We start from the raw sequence: 15,339 nt of genomic DNA, 5'->3' as shown, positions 1-15,339 counted from the left end.
CATTTGACTGTATTTTGTCAAAGACAAGCAGCTGAAAACAAAACAGGCCTCGTGATAGTGCTGCATGCCTTAGTTACCTACTGGTAGTAACTTTGGGCTTCTAAGTGCAACTGTGAAGTGTATCCAGCTCCATGGTGGCAGGCTCTCCTTGTTTTTACCTGGCAGTCTAGGCTCTATTTTCCAGACTCCTGCTCTCATGACTTGCTAGTGCAAGAAGAAAACTAGCCCGGTGGAAATGAAATGAGTTTCCTTGTGACCATAGGTGTGGTGATCCTTAGATTTGCCACTTAAAACGTTCACTATCGAGAGCAGTTCTGCGAACCTTTCTTATGCTAGTTTACAGAATAAACATTTCTCGCTTCTAGACCATAACCTAAATGATCTTCTGTCTTTTTTTGCAGCATCATCAGCACCAGGCTGCTCAGGCACTCCACCTGGCAAACCCACAACAGCAGTCTGCAATTTACCACGCAGGTCTAGCTCCAACCCCACCTTCCATGACGCCAGGCTCCAATACGCAGTCTCCACAAAATAGTTTTCCTACAGCACAACAAACAGTCTTCACCATTCATCCCTCCCATGTTCAACCTGCATATACCAATCCGCCACACATGGCCCATGTCCCCCAGGTAAACACAGTTTAACAACCTTCAAGACTAAATGTCTTAATGCCACAAAGTTAGGACAGTTGGGCCTGCTGAAGTGATTTCCATTCTGTCACCTCTCAGCACAGACTACCTGTCGTGTTATTTAGGTTTCTGTCTGTACATTGCCTTTATTTAGAATATTACAAGATACTTGGACCTCAGCTTCCAACACCCAGTGCATCTGCAACTGTAGTTTAATGAAGACATCTTAAGCTGGTACTGCTACTGAAAGAAATTGAGCTCTCTTCCCAGTTCCCGGCTCCCACCCTTGTCCTGTCCCACCATTCTGCTCACAGAACTGTTTGGCCATGCAGCAAACCAGACTGGGGACATGATTCAGCTGAAGTGTGCCTCCCCTCCCCCCTTTTTTAGGCTCTTTCTCAGTCAAATCAGTTCACTGCTCGGGTTCACTGCATGATCACAGGAAGAGCTGGCATACAGAAAGGTTGGAGGCGAGAGCTGAGTGGAGGAAGGCTGAATTGTTGCTTTTGGTGGCAGTTTTAGGCTCTGCATTGTAGTTAAATCTATACAGGTACATCCAGTAAAGTATATTGTGCAGGATTACTAGGGAGTAGCAAGGCACTGCGATGGGAGACAGATGAGGTTCAGTTTAGATAACTGCAAGACAATCCTTGCTGAAAGAGAAACCCCTGTGTGCGTGTGTGTGTATGTGTCTGTGTGTGGTTCTAAATGAACTGCTTATGCAGAAGATCCCCAGTGATTGTTGGGCAACTTAACAACAGTCCTTGCTTCAGGATCAGAAACCCACTTCTCTTAACTGCTCTCTTGTGGTCAACTCAGTGAAAAAAGGATTTTGGGAAGGGAAGCACATGACAGATTAATCAAGAGCTCTGTGTAAAGCAGTGTTGCAAAGATTTTCTGATGTTTACTAAATCTCATGGATTTAGTGTACTTCGTCAAGGAACGGAGAGTTAATCAGTAATTTGCCTGCACAATTTCTTCTTCAGACCAAGGATTTGGTATCTGGCTTATGTCTTCTCGTAAAGGTTAACAATAGTTTGGGATGTCATGACTAGCTGCAGCTAGGGAGGTTAGCCTAATAGGTGTCCAGTCCCTTGCAGAATTCTGATAAAATCTTTGCTTCAGTCCCTGGGACAGTCAGTTAAGCCAATGAATTAATAGTTATTTAGGAATTGTTTTATTGTTGTTGAGGTTTTAGCTTTTTAATTCCATTAGGTTTTTCATTTCTCTGCTTTTATATTGTGGGAGGATAAGGAGAGGATGTCCAAACTTGACTGCTGATGTGGCATCTTGCCATATCCTCCCAGGCTCTGGTTTCTGCCAGAAACAAGATACTGGCTGTGCCCCGGTGTGGTGGCGCTGGTGTGAATGCCTGGGCTGTAGAGCTTCTTGGGGGAGCTCACACGCAACCCTTCGGAAGGGTCTTGCTGCGAGCTCCTGGCTTAGTGGTATGTTCAGTGCCGTGCCTTGAAACACGAAACATATTTGTTGCAAGGTCAGCTTAAAGGTAAAACTATCTGAACTGTGCTGTACCCGGCACGGCCGGGCCTTGCCTGTGCTGCAGGATGTGACCGTTGCCTTCCTTATGTGTGTCGAGCACTTAATAAGCGAACCTCGCTAAAGCAAATCAGATGCAACTTTTAGTCAGGACTGACTGCACAGTCGGGATTTTTTAGCAACTGCACGCAAAGCCTGCCTTCCCTTTCGTTATTTGACTTACGCAGTCTCTTCTGTAATTTTTTTAGGATGGAGCCTGCAATCTATAGTCCGTGATATTTATACCAAACTAACTGACTTTTCAAAAATGAAGTAGTTCCCTCAAAAATCTCTAATGAAGGAATAACTACAGTTCTGTAAGAAATTTTAAATGCATGTAATTATTCCACTGTGGGGAAACTAATCACTGGATTTAATAGTTTCTTAGCAGCCTCATTTCCAACTTCTGAACACAATTCTGAAATACCATGTATTAGGGATTTCAGTTAGGCTAACACAGGGGATCAATTGAATTTCCCTTTAGGTTATCAGATGAACCTCGAGCTGTTAGCTATCTCACTTGAGAAACAGTACTTTAAAATTCATTACAGAGTACTGTCAGCTGCCAAATTTGCAAAGCGTTCAAGCCAGCGCAGAAGTTTTTTTATCCAATGTGTGTATTGAATACAGCTGCTATATGAATAGCTGCTTTATAGTGATGGCTGCTATAATAGCATGTTTGTCAAAGTAAAAATGGTGCTGATCCTGAAAGGTATTTCTGTTTCACAGCCTTATCTTCTAAGCCTTTTTTTAGAGCAAGAGTGAGATTTAAATTGCAGTTCCTGCCTTTAAAGGCTTCTCGAGTGCTACTAATACAGTGCAAGTCTGATAAGGAGTTTGAGGAATGTCTGTGATGAGTCAGGTAACCCTTTCGTCTTTAAGAAATAAAATTGTAGCCACTACCTGCTATCTGTCTTCACTGGCCTGTGAAACTTGTGAGGCTGAAATGACTGCAGCGTAGTGCTCTGTTAATGGGATATGGGAGAAGGACAAAGCAAACCTTAGATACACATGCTTCCCCCCTCCACGAGAAACATTCTGAGAGCTCTAAGAGTTCCGTAACATTTTGTGCTTTTAAGAAACTAGTGTTTACTAGCTTTTTAAACCAAAAAATTGATGACCTCTAGTCATGAACTGCTCTGAGCTAAAGAAGCCAACTGACAAGTTACTGAACTTGTTTGCCAGAAGGTGATCAGCCATTGTAAAGCTTAATCCCATTTTTCCGCTGAGACTTAACTATGATTGCTCGGATTACACAAGGACCTTAACTGTGATGAGCTTAACTGGAAACAGAACAAAGCTGACCTAACAGTATAAAGGGATGAAATCACTCATCTTAGAATGACTGCTTCGATGAACGATAACGTGGGCACAGGTCACTGGAGAGAGTGGTTTCTGGGGCAGGGGAGTCAGGAAGGAATGGGGAGTTGTGTAATGAGCAGCTGAGGAGGGGATGCCAGGCTGCCAGTGCGCATGAGGGTCCTGTCTGCACCCACTGCATTCTCTGCATAGGAAGTGCTTTGATCTAGGTTACTAACAGTAATGTTCTGAAGATTTGTTGCTGAGTTTTTTTGGGTTTGGTTTTTTTTTTTCTTTTTGTGGTTTGGTCTTTTTGATTTTTTTTTTAAATATCCCACTGTTTAATGCTGGCCGTTTCTCCCAGCGCTCACTGTCCATATGGCTAAAATTGAGAATGTGACTCAGAGCCAGCAATAAGGATTTGAGCCCTTCTTTTTCTTTTTTTTTTTTTCTTTTTTTTTTTTTTTTAATTATTTTTGTGTTAAGATCTCTGACTTAATCCCTATAGCTAATCTAGTTAAAATGGAGTAAATCTCTGGATTTACTGGTACAGCTGGAGAAAACTTTGGACAGTCATGTGGCCAGGAGTGATGCCTCCTTGTGACCATTATACTAAAGAGCTCTTTGTTTCAGGCTCATGTACAGTCAGGAATGGTTCCTTCTCACCCAACTGCCCATGCTCCAATGATGCTAATGACGACACAGCCACCTGGTGGTCCCCAAGCCGCCATCGCTCAAAGTGCACTACAGCCCATTCCAGTCTCGACAACAACACATTTCCCCTATATGACGCACCCTTCAGGTGAGGAGTGTGTGCCCGGGAGACCTGCACCTTAACTGAGCCAGGTCGTAGTAGTGAGAACTGTTATGAGCCAGATTTGGGGAAAAGACTTAAAAAAAAAAATTAATAATTGAAGAAAATGCTGAAGGCAGAATGTTTCTGCATTTCGCATTTATACTTTGCCAGCCCAAATGCGAGGCTAGATAAGTGTATGAGATTTAGCTAATTTAGTAAAGATTTTGCTTCTCTCTAGCTGAAGTAGAGAAATGGATAACTATGCGGACACTGGCACTGTGGGGCTGTGTTCTTTCAGGTTTTGCTGTGGTTTTGCCGTGGGGGATGGACTGTTCTGTGTAGCCTGTTTATAATGTTCTGAGGTTTTATTAAATTTAAAGTGATCGGTCTTGAGGATAGGAGTGAAAATGTTGCTTGGGGGTAGGGCTGTTAAACTTCTAATGACTGAAGTAAAGTGACAACTGAAATCTAATCTTTTAATTCAGAGTAACGTTCTGCAGCTTTACTTTTTGGGAAAAGTAGGTGCTGTATGATTTCTTTCCACTTTAAATTTAACCTTACCTAGGTTTCTTTATAATTCATTTCCAAACAGCCTCTAAACTTCTGTAGTGAACTAGTTACCTGATCTTGTTTCTTGGGGAATGTGTGAGCAGAACAAGGCTGCTTTCTGAAGGTTTAAGTAGGGAAAAAAGCATCCAAAGGACATCTTGATATGCAGGATTTTGTTTTGTTCTCTTAAAAAAAAAAAAAAAAAAAAAAAAGAAAAAAGAAAAAAGAGAGAGAGAAAAAGGAAAGGAAAAAAAAAATTCAGCTCAGTAGTTGTCCTGTGACCACTTTACTAGCAAACTGTTGTGTGGCTTGCCAATTTACTATTTACATTTGAACTTTTTTTTTACAGTACAAGCCCACCACCAACAGCAGTTGTAAGGCTCATCTGGAATAACTGAAAGGCTGGATACCTTTTGTAGGCCAAATACCCTCCTTCTACTGCTTCTGCCAACTGGAAGCACAGAAAACTAGAATTTCATTTTATTTTGTTTAAAAAAAAAAAAAAAATTTGATTTCTTGTAACATCCACTAGGAATGCTAACAGTTCATCTTGCAGTGGGAGAGATTCGGACTGAGTAGAGGCATTTAGGAACTTGTGGGCTATTCCATAATTCCATGCACTGTATCTGAGTCCTGCAAGTGCCCCAACTCTGCTTGCTGAAAACTGGAAGTTATTTATTTTTTAATGACCCTTCAAAGTTATGAACTCATCAGCTAGCAAAAGAAGTAACAAGAGTGATTCTTGCTGCTATTATCACTAAAAATCAAGACTTGGAGATCCCTTTTACTTCTAACTAAACTTGAAACAGGTTCAGTAAAAAAAAATAATTCTAATCGTCAAACTGATGAATTATTATTTATAAATCACGTTTGATGAGATAATCACTATCGTGAGACAGTGATGTAACTTTTAAGTTAAGAAAACTTTTACTTTGTAGATAATATAAAATAAAAACTTAAAAAAAAATTAAAAAATAAAAAAAGTTTTAAAAACTGACCTACTTAGTGTTTGTGTCTTGTTTTTACCAGTATCTTACTTTAATGTCTTCTCCAGCTTTCAATTGTAATTGGAGCGACTGTTTTATTTAGCATCAGGTAAGCTTTGCCGTGTGTTTCTGCTGTGTGCTGCTGCCGTGTCGTGTGTGTGCCCCCCACCAGGAAGCCACATCCCTCCGATTTGACTTGCAGGGCCATTGCAAAAATCAGTGAAAGCTTTCGAGATCAGAAGGGCAGGGTAGTGATAGGACAAGGGGTAATAATTTTAAGCTGAAAGAGGATAGTCAGGTTAGATATTATCTTTACTGTGCGGGTGGTGGGACACTGGCCCAGGCTGCCCAGCGCAGCTGTGGGTGCCCCATCCCTGGAGGTGCTCAAGGCCAGGCTGGATGGGGCTGGGAGCAACCTGGGCTGGTGGAAGGTGTCCCTGCCCGTGGCAGGGGGGTGGAACTAGGTGGTCTTTAAGGTCCCTTCCAACCCAAACCGTTCTAGGATTCTATGAAGTTTGGTGCAGGTATTTAACATTCCTTGTCTTCAGATCGACTCCCTAATGCCTTAGCTTCACACCATTCTGGCTGATGTCACAGAAGATGTCACAACTGGGCATCGAGGCTTTTAAGATGATAAAACTGTTTAAAGTCAGTGGTGCTGCTGGAGAAAGGAAGAAACCAGAGTAAGCATTTCTTAGCAAAATGGTAAAAAGACGGGGGGAAAAGCACAGGAAAAAGCACTTGGCTACCACCTCCTCCAGTAAGGCACAGGCTCGTTATCACTGAACAGTTCTGTATGGTGCAGGCATCTTTGATGGCTAACCAAAAGGTGATGCTGGTTAAAACTGGATTATAATATAGCTGCACTTCAGAAGCGGGACAAGTAAACTGTATAAGCTTTCCTGGACAGTGGTTAACGTTGTGTTTTGTGTCTTGGTGAAAAACGTGCAGGGGAATACAAATAACTGTTGCAGCTTCTGTCTTAATCCTTCCAGGCCAGCAGTGCAGTAAAATGTACAGGATTCTTGTTGAGGTGGGCAGCAGGGGGCATGAGGTGTCGCAGTGATGGTGACTTGGGGCAGAACTCCCTGAATGAACCTTCTGAGAAGGAACAGCTTGCTCGCCCAGGCTGTTGGCTTGCTTTTCATTTCTGAGGGAGGGTTCCTGTCTTAGCAACCACTATCTGCTAAAATAGCATCCAGGCACCTAGAGGGAATCAGACTGAAGACTAAAAGTGAGAAAAAAAGTTCTAAAAACAGTTTATTAAGAGCAGAATTTTTTTTTTTATATTATGGTAAAATTGCATTATTCAAGAATAAGTTACTTGTACAGTACATACAGAAACAATATATAGAAAAACCTACTATACAAGAACAACTCTTCTGTGCAGGTGAAAAGTAGAACTTTCAAATCAATATGCTTCTCATCCAACAAAACGTTGGCTTTAATCATCCTGCTAAAGGCTGAGTTAGAGAACGCACAGTCTCCTCCCGGCCTCTGGAGTTGCTGGCGAAGGTTGGGTGTGTTCGGATCGAACCAGCTTAAATTAAAATTTGGAATACTGTACTCAAACCTGTTAGTCGAGATTTCAAGGCTTTATATGCTTGTTAAGAATAAAACTGCGCAGGCTGGATGACAGCAGCGTTCTGTGGTCCAGAGCTGTAAGAAATGAGCTTTGGCCTCACCCTACACCTGGACCTATTCCACAAAGTTTTGCCCCAGAATAGTTTTAATGCAAAAAAAGACGGGTGAGGCGGCGGTGGTGTCAGTGTTTGGTAACCTGCTGCCATTCCTCAGGGCTGGGGTGCAGGAGGGAGGGAGGGATGAAGAGGTTAAATAATGCTGTATGTCCTGATCTTCAGAACGACTAACCCCTCCGGACAGGCAGAGGCCACCCAGGGGGAGGGTCTGCCAGCAAACAGCAAGTGGTTTCCCAGGTGTGAGATGGAGATGGGGGGGAAGTTCTGGCTGGACCCAGCTGGCAGGTTCTGCGCTAAGCCAGGTCCCTGCTATCCCAGAGAGTGACGGCATCTTGCCAAAACCAACTGTCCCCACGTGCCGGCTGGAATGGGGCAGCCCTGTCCTGGGGAGGCTGCAGCAGTCATGGGGTACCGGCCAGTGCTGCCACTGGCGTCCTGGCTTTGTTACATTGGATCTGAACTGGTGTGGCACATGCCCGGCTCTGGGGCCAAGGCACAAGCCGGTGGTCACGTCTGACTTTATTTCAACTCTAGGAAATGCTCCTTCTCATCCGTGGGAGCCCAGGAGGTGGCTGTACCTGCAGCTGTGCGGGGGGTCTGCCCTTGGCTTCCCCTCCTCCCAAAACTCTGCTGATCCTTCATAAATGCCAATAAAGGCCCACATGGGCTGGGGAACTAAACCTGCAAAGTCCTAGGCTCTTTTTCCAAGTTATTAGAAGAACATAAAAATTCCATCAAGTTTCTTATATTCCATAGGAATGGAATGGCTTAATGCTCTCTGCCCACTGCTGTACCTTACGGGCTGGATTCACGTCGCCAAGTGCGCTGGCAGGAGCAGAGGTAGGGCTGCAGGTCAGGCTCTGACCTGGGTTGCAAGCCAGATGCTTTCTAGGAGAAACGGGATTTGAAACTCGGTCCTCCAGGAGCTGGGGAAATAGGCCACCCCCCACCCCACCTCGGGTCTCGGTGCAGCTGGGGTCAGGACCACAGCAGGTCCGAGCGGAGGATAAGGTGGGGAGGTGGTGGAGCTGGGTGGCTGGCCAGCCCGTGGCCACCTTGGTGAGGTGTGAGATGGAAATAACTATTAAATAACTATGTAAATAATCGGACTTTTCCCACCACTCACTGGTGGGGAGAATGGGCGTTCGCATCCACCAGAGTTTGTCTGTGCAGGGGAAGAGGCTGACGGGGTGATAATGAACTCAGATATTTTGCTAATCAAGCACAGCAATTTCCATTTCAACTACAGAGAAACCCCTTGCAATTAAACTGCAGGTTAAAAATACCACACGTGTGTGCATGTTTAGTTGTTGGCGCTTGAACAATAAGCCCCAGCGTGCCAAAACAACCCATCCCAGCAGCACCAGCATCGGATTGATCTGCCAAGGGCTGCACCGGCTGTGAATACCAATGCCTTTTCCCAGCCCATTCTTCCTTGCAGATGCTCTGAGCATAGGGTGATTTGGGTGAGACCACCTCATCTTTTGGGGAATGCCTCCTTTTAATGTGGCTGCCTGCAGCTCAGCAGGACTAAAAATCAGCTCTTTGAACCTTAGCAAGATTTAGCACATGCAAGCATTTTCCCAGGTGTGCGTGCTCCAGGAACCGTGCACCGAGCAAGGAGAGGAGCTGACAGCTTGTGCTCTGCTTCCTCCCCTTCCCTTCTCCATCCCCACAAACGCAAGACCACGGGGAGTTATTTATTAGCAATGGAGGGAGCTGACTCGCCTGGCACAAAGCAGCCCCGGTATACACTCCTGCTGTTCGCTGCAGCCTTTGTGCTGCTCTGGGGAGGAAAACGGGATGCGGATATGGCTGAGAAGCTCCAGCTGAGGACAGGGCTGGCTTTGTTTCTCCAGCAGCCTCTCTGGGTTTGGCAGTGCTGGAGGTGCAACCGGCCAGTGCAATTTGCTCTTAATGCTCCGGTTTCAAGAGTGAGTGTGCAACGAACGGCATGTGCTGAGTGCCGGGAAATGCTGGTGTCCCCCCGAAACAGAGAATTCCTCCCCATGCACCCATTCTCAAGTTGCTTTAAACAGAGAAGGCACAGGGGGGAAAGGCTTTGCCTGCTCTAAATGCACAAAGACAGCCCAGGAGAGGAATGAGGCAAGGGATAGGAGGCACAAAACGCAAATCCAAAATGGTTTCTCAAGCCGATGGTATCCTGTTTCTCCCAGCCCTTGTACTTTGACTACTACTTATAAAACCAGACTTGCTCTCACGGCTGCTCCCTGGGCTGTGTTTGGCCCTGGCTGTTTTAGCCCTGCCTGGTCCTGGCTCCTGCCTGCGCTCCATCGGCCCTTTCTGGGCCAGCCCAGCACAGCACCATGATCTTCAGTGCTTGACCTTGAGCAGAACTGGGCTCCTTGGGCTTCCACTACTGACTGGGCTCACCAGGCTTAACAGCAAAGCCCTGCCTAGGGGCTGGATTTTTGCAAAACTCCCTAGCTTGGCCCCAAGGAGGCTTTGTGTTTGCGTGCTTGTAAATTCATTCCTAAACGTTAACGCTCCTGAGGGTTCCCACCTCTATTGCCATTTCAAGGGAAATAAAAAGAAAAGGCTTTCCTCTAAAGCAATTTCAAGGCGAGTCTTGCATCCGAAATCCCAGGGAGTGTCGCACCGGCTGCGCTGAGAAATCTGGAAGTTGAACTCTGCGAACATCCCCTCCTGTGTGTCGCAAGGGCTCCAGCTCCTTCCTTATTCTTAAAATAACGGCAGCTTCTAAGAAGTGGTTCCTCTCCCGGCGTGGCCGCGCTGGCTGCCCCAGGTAAAGTGGCACCAGGGCTGGAAGCAGCCGTGGAAGTTGGGGCGCAGCCAAGCTCCTGGCTCCGGTGCTGCTCTCCCTTTGCCAGGGACGGGGGGATGTTGAGCCCTGGGGATTTGGTGGCTGCACGGTTGTTCCTGCAGGAGTTGGAGCAGTGCTCGGCATGCGGCTCGCTGTGCAAGCTCCTAGGGTGAGATGCGCGCAGCGAACAGGCTGAAGCGCCCGCTGTGTGTGTAATTCCAGCCGCCGAGTTGTGACCCTCCGGCCTCCTCTACCTAAGCCATGCCGGGGGGCGCAGCCCCTCTGCAGGCTTGGGGGGAGATGGCTGGGAGAGGCTTTTCCTCCAGGTAGGGAGGAGTATGCCAAAGGGACCCCCCCTCACCTGCCAGAGGCTGTTGCATAGCTTAAAATACCCCCACACTCCTCATTACACAGTGTTTTGGGCAGGGGGGGAGGCAAGCAAGAGTGGGGTGGGCAGCCACCTGCACTGGCAAGGTGAAAAAAAAATCTTTTGGGGAAAAACAAAATTACTTTAGATTGTGCATAAAATGCTTCCATCACTGGGATAAGATGCCTCCATCACCGGGATAAAACGCCTTTATCACCAGGATAAAATGCCTCCATCACCAGGAGGAGCGGTCTGCTGTCAGTCTCCGTGTTAGTTCTCAGCTAGTGACATTATTAATGATGGAGCAGTTAGTGTTCACATCTTAATTAGCAAGGCTAATGGTGTAAGGATTCCTCCAGCTGGTGCAGGCAGTGACTGCAACTGTGCTAGGTTAAAAAAGAAGAACAAGAAAAGCCAGTTTTTGCCTTATTTAACAACAAAGCCCAAACTCTGATCACAATCGTCATCTTCACCCGACGTGGGAGCTCAGCTCCGGCAAGTCGGGCTTTGCTGGTGCGTTCGGCAGCGGCAGCACGTGCTGGGACAGGAGGGTGCTGGGACAGGAGGACGGGGCTCATCTTCGCCTGTGTGTGGCCCAGAGCAGCAACTGGTTGATGAAATTATAATCCACTTTTTTAAAAATTATTTTTTTCTTTTTTTTCTTAATTTTTATTTTTTTCCTTTTTTTTCTTCTTTTCCTTTCTCCAATTAAGTGAGTGTAACGCAAGACTCTGGCTCCTTCGCTGGGCACTGTCGTGTCAGGGACAGGTGTCAGACCGAGCCCGACAGCGCGATGCTTGGCACGCAGGGATGCAGGCACGAGCGGTGTGTAAACAGTAATGAGAAAGCTTTGATAATAACAAAAAATAAAAATAAAAGGCCCTTTAACAGGCCGAAGAGAGGGAGCACACCCGTACTGGAGTGAAAAATTACCCCCTTCCTTGCAAAAATACAATAATCATCCCTAACCAGAAGGAAGAAACTAGGTACATTCTTTCTCTCGATGGGATACCCGGAAGGTCTCTGGGATTTCTCCACCCGAAAGTGCATCCCGGTGCCGGCGCAGCACCCGTCAGAGCGGCGTGTACTGGTTGTCGATGGCACGGACGTGGCCCCGGCCTGGCGCCTCTACCTCGTAGTCCGAATCACGGTGCCGGGTGCCAGGCACCATGGCTGCCCTGCTTGGGCGCAGGCTCTGCGCCAGCTCTGCCGGTGGCGGCACCAGGTGGAAGATCTGCTCCGGTGGGGGACCGGGGGGGGTGTCATCGGGGCTGCGGGGGCAGGTGGAGCCGGTGGGGGCGAGGCTGAATTCAGGGCTCCAGCTGGGAATGGGCATGGGGAGAGGGACCGTGCTGCTGGAGCCAGGAGCTGCAGGCGGAGGGGAGAGATGGCCGGTCGGTGGGATGCTCCTGCCTTGTTGCACCCGCTCTGGGTACCGGGGTGCATCCCACACACTCCCAGCCGTAGCGAGGAGAGGCTGGCGGTTTGGGGCAGCTTCTCCTTTCTCGAAAGAGGAAGCCAGGAGCTTGGGAGTCACCTTTTGTGCCACTGCCCGGATCCTTCCACTTCCCCACCCCACGCTGTGGCCAAAGGGCACAGCTCTCCCAGCCCCAGGGCATCCGCATCCACCCCGGGGACCCTCCCGCTGGGAATGGACCCCCCACCCCTGCACCCGTAGAAACATCCCTCCATGCCCAACTACCTTGCAGCTGGGGCAGGACGACGACGTAGCTGGACAGACGGACGTCACAGGCTGTCCCGCACTCCAGCGGGATGGGGTAGCGATGGAAGTGGTGCAGCATCTCCACAATAGAGGAGAAGCGGAGGTGCTGGACGCGGCACTGGCCCCGCTCCGTCAGCGCCAGCCGCAGGTGCTGCAGGGAGGAGTACAGACCTGTTACTCTTCCACCGGCTCCTTTGCTGGAGGAGATGATGGGGAGCACAGGTATATTTGGGGTGGGGAGGGGACAAATGGCCTTAGCACGATGTGCTACATCCCCAGCCTGCAGTGCCCTGCTTGCTGCAGGGGGTTTTGCCCCCCAGGAGCGGGGATGGGGCTGCCAGCCCATTGCCAGCATCAGGGCAGGGACCAGGCAAGGAGAGAGCATCTCCCCAGGGTGGGATGCAATGGGACAGGGACCATGCCATGGCGGGGGGTCTGCCCAAGGGGCTCCTGCAAGATTCCCACCCCAGACCCTCTCCCACCCGTACCTTTGCTCTGCCCTGGAAGTTGAAGGTGAGCACGTACTCGCCGCGACGCGTCTCGCTCTGCCGCACCAGGAAGACACCGTGGCCCTCCAGCCCCCCCAGCTGCACCAGCTGAGCCGCCTTCACGCGGGAGATGGGCCCATGGAACCAGGGGCAGGAGGAGAGGAACTGCTCCATCTTCGGCCCTGCCGCCTCCCCCGGGTCCCCCGGCGTCGCCCCTGCTAGGGCACACGGATGAGTGCCCCAGGGAAGTGGGGACCCCTGCCTATTCCCCCCATCCCCCTGCCCTCTGGCTCTGCCCCCTGCCATGCCATTTGGGGATGCCTGATCAGCCCAGCCAGCCACGGCAGGACGCAGCGACCCCCCGGCAAGTGATGCCCTGTCCCCAAGGTCCCCCAAGTGTCCCCACTGCTCACCTTGGCTGAGAGTGTCAGTGCTGGTGGTGGGGCTGGCAGCCGTGGGGTCAGGGTGCCGGCACACCAGGAGTTCAGGGTCACCCGTGTCAGACCTGCCGGGGACGGGAGAATCCAGGCTGAGCACTGGCGGTGCGGAGCCAGCATGTTTCTGGGGGACACAGAGCTGCTGTCCCTATCCCCAGGCTCGGGGACATCCACCGGGCGCTTACCCCCTGCGCGCACATTCCCGGATGGCGGCTGTCCAGGAGCTGAGCTGCTGCTCGTCCCCTGCCTCAAACAGGACATCAGTGGTGTTGGTGACCTGGGGGACATCAGACAGGGACACAGGGGCTTCAGACAGAGAGATGTGCATCCCCCTCCCCACCCCCCCGCACTTGGGCACCAAACCTGACCCCAGCCAGGGCACAGCATCCCCCACCCTGCATGCCACATCCCCCCTTGTGCACCCCCTCCCCGGCTGGGAAGAGGAACCGAAATTTGGCACGGGAGCGCTCAGCGGCCACGTGCACCCCGGAGGGTGGGAAAGGCCGTGGGGCTGGCTCTGGACCCCCCCTCAGCCAGACCCTACCTTGAGGACGAAGGTGTGGATGTTATCGGGCATCTCGAGGCGCGTGCACCTCCGCACCTCCTGGACGGCAGAGCAGGCAGCGTGCAGCTTCGGCTTGGAGCCCTGCGGAGGGGAGCGCAGCAGCTGAGCTGAGTCCCAACACCCCTGCACCCCAAAACACTGCCCCACCGCCCGCTGCTCCACTGGGAAGGGGTCAAGCCTGCCAGGAGCCACCTGAGCCACATCAGCCAGCAAGGAAATACCCGGCTCTGCAGGGAAATACCCCACTGGCAAGGAAATACCCCACTGGCAAGGAAATACCCCATGTGGCAAGGAAATACCCTGCATGACACAGGGCACCCCAGGGGGGGCCAAGTAGCACCCAGAGCGGGGACCCACTTTGGTGGCCCCAAGGACCCAGCAGCGGAAGGATGGCTGGAGGAGAGGAGGGAGAAGGGGGCTCCCAGAATGGCGCTGCGTTCTGGGGAGACTGTGTGCACTGATGGGGAAATCGGGGTGCAGGCAGGGAGCACCCTGCTTGTGGGTGCGGGGGTCAGCGGCGCGCGCGGTGGTGGCGTGCCAAGAGCTCTCCGCAGCCACCCAGCCAGTTTGGCGCTGACACAGGCACATGACAAAACGCTGAGCAAACACTTCCATAAAGGCTAATAATACCCCTCCCAGCAGCTTTCAGTTCCTCTGCTCCCCAACGCGCCCTGTGTGCCGGCAAACGAGCCGCTGACTGCGGTGAGGCTGCGGCACGTGGCACCCACCCAGCCACCGCCAGGACCGGGCTCTATCCGGGGTGCCAGTGACCCTCCTGGGTGCGAAATGCCCCTGGGGGACCCTGTGCTGGTGCTGGGCGATGGAGCCAACCCCTCCACGCTGACCCCTGTGGCCAGAGCCAAACGCACGGCTCTGCAAGCGAGCCACCCTGTTGAGTCCAGCAAAGCCCCGCCAGTACCAGTATGTGCTGGGCATGCTCATCCCCTGCACCAGGCTTCCTGCCAGCCTGGCACAACAAAAATTTGGCTGGCTGTGATTCACTCGGCACCTTCAGCATCCCACGGGCTGGGCTGCTGCACCCTGTGCCGGCTCCAGCAGTCCTCTCCCATCCACGGCCGCCGCTGTCCCCGCAAGGACGCTGGGCTGCAGGCACTCCACCACATGATGGCATTTGCCAACCAAAGGGCTTGAATTTTGCTCCGAGCTTGTGATGCTCATGGCAAAGCCACCCCCCCTTTGTCCCCAACCACCTGTGGGACCCCCAGGGGGTCCTCACCAGGGACTGTCCCTACCCGGGACTTGGCACTCTCTGTGGTCACCCAACCAAACCGTGTTTAGTTTATATTTTTTTTTTCCATCCCCCCCTCTTTCCTCCCTCCCTCGACACTCTCAACTGAGGACTCAGTGTACTTTGGGGCCGGAAACACAGCGTGAGAGGGACCAGCCCTTATCAGCACCAAGCTGCACCGAAAAGAAAGTTCTTAGAAGTTTCTTGCTGAACAGCATCGTGTAATGGGT

General features: G+C 50.4%; 2 protein-coding genes across 30 annotated transcripts in view; one reads left to right on the top strand and one right to left on the bottom strand.

Moving 5' to 3' along the window:
* Positions 1 to 5,806, top strand: part of ATXN2 (ataxin 2) — a 52,498-nt gene extending 46,692 nt beyond the window's left edge. For 11 of the 20 annotated variants that reach the window (XM_037375596.1, XM_037375585.1, XM_037375600.1 and 8 more), the window contains 2 exons: positions 402 to 629; positions 4,098 to 5,806. In XM_037375596.1, coding sequence (XP_037231493.1) covers positions 402 to 629; positions 4,098 to 4,301 — 432 coding nt within the window. In that variant the 3' untranslated portion in view covers positions 4,302 to 5,806. Of the gene's footprint in view, positions 1 to 401 lie in introns of all 20 variants that reach the window. The other 9 variants (XM_037375587.1, XM_037375586.1, XM_037375584.1 and 6 more) reach the window with 5 other exon arrangements.
* Positions 1 to 15,339, bottom strand: part of SH2B3 (SH2B adaptor protein 3) — a 43,891-nt gene that overhangs the window by 7,333 nt on the left and 21,219 nt on the right. For 4 of the 10 annotated variants that reach the window (XM_037375609.1, XM_037375606.1, XM_037375607.1 and 1 more), the window contains exons 3-8: positions 13,840 to 13,941; positions 13,481 to 13,572; positions 13,272 to 13,363; positions 12,859 to 13,076; positions 12,350 to 12,521; positions 7,323 to 12,015 (exon numbers count right to left, since the gene is read on the bottom strand). In XM_037375609.1, coding sequence (XP_037231506.1) covers positions 11,720 to 12,015; positions 12,350 to 12,521; positions 12,859 to 13,076; positions 13,272 to 13,363; positions 13,481 to 13,572; positions 13,840 to 13,941 — 972 coding nt within the window. In that variant the 3' untranslated portion in view covers positions 7,323 to 11,719. Of the gene's footprint in view, positions 1 to 7,038; positions 12,016 to 12,349; positions 12,522 to 12,858; positions 13,077 to 13,271; positions 13,364 to 13,480; positions 13,573 to 13,839; positions 13,942 to 15,339 lie in introns of those variants that run through there. The other 6 variants (XM_037375613.1, XM_037375605.1, XR_005102314.1 and 3 more) reach the window with 4 other exon arrangements.

Source organism: Falco rusticolus, chromosome 1 (assembly GCF_015220075.1).
Source record: "Falco rusticolus isolate bFalRus1 chromosome 1, bFalRus1.pri, whole genome shotgun sequence".
Classification (NCBI taxonomy): Eukaryota; Metazoa; Chordata; class Aves; order Falconiformes; family Falconidae; genus Falco; species Falco rusticolus.
This window is presented reverse-complemented; position numbering and strand designations above follow the sequence as displayed.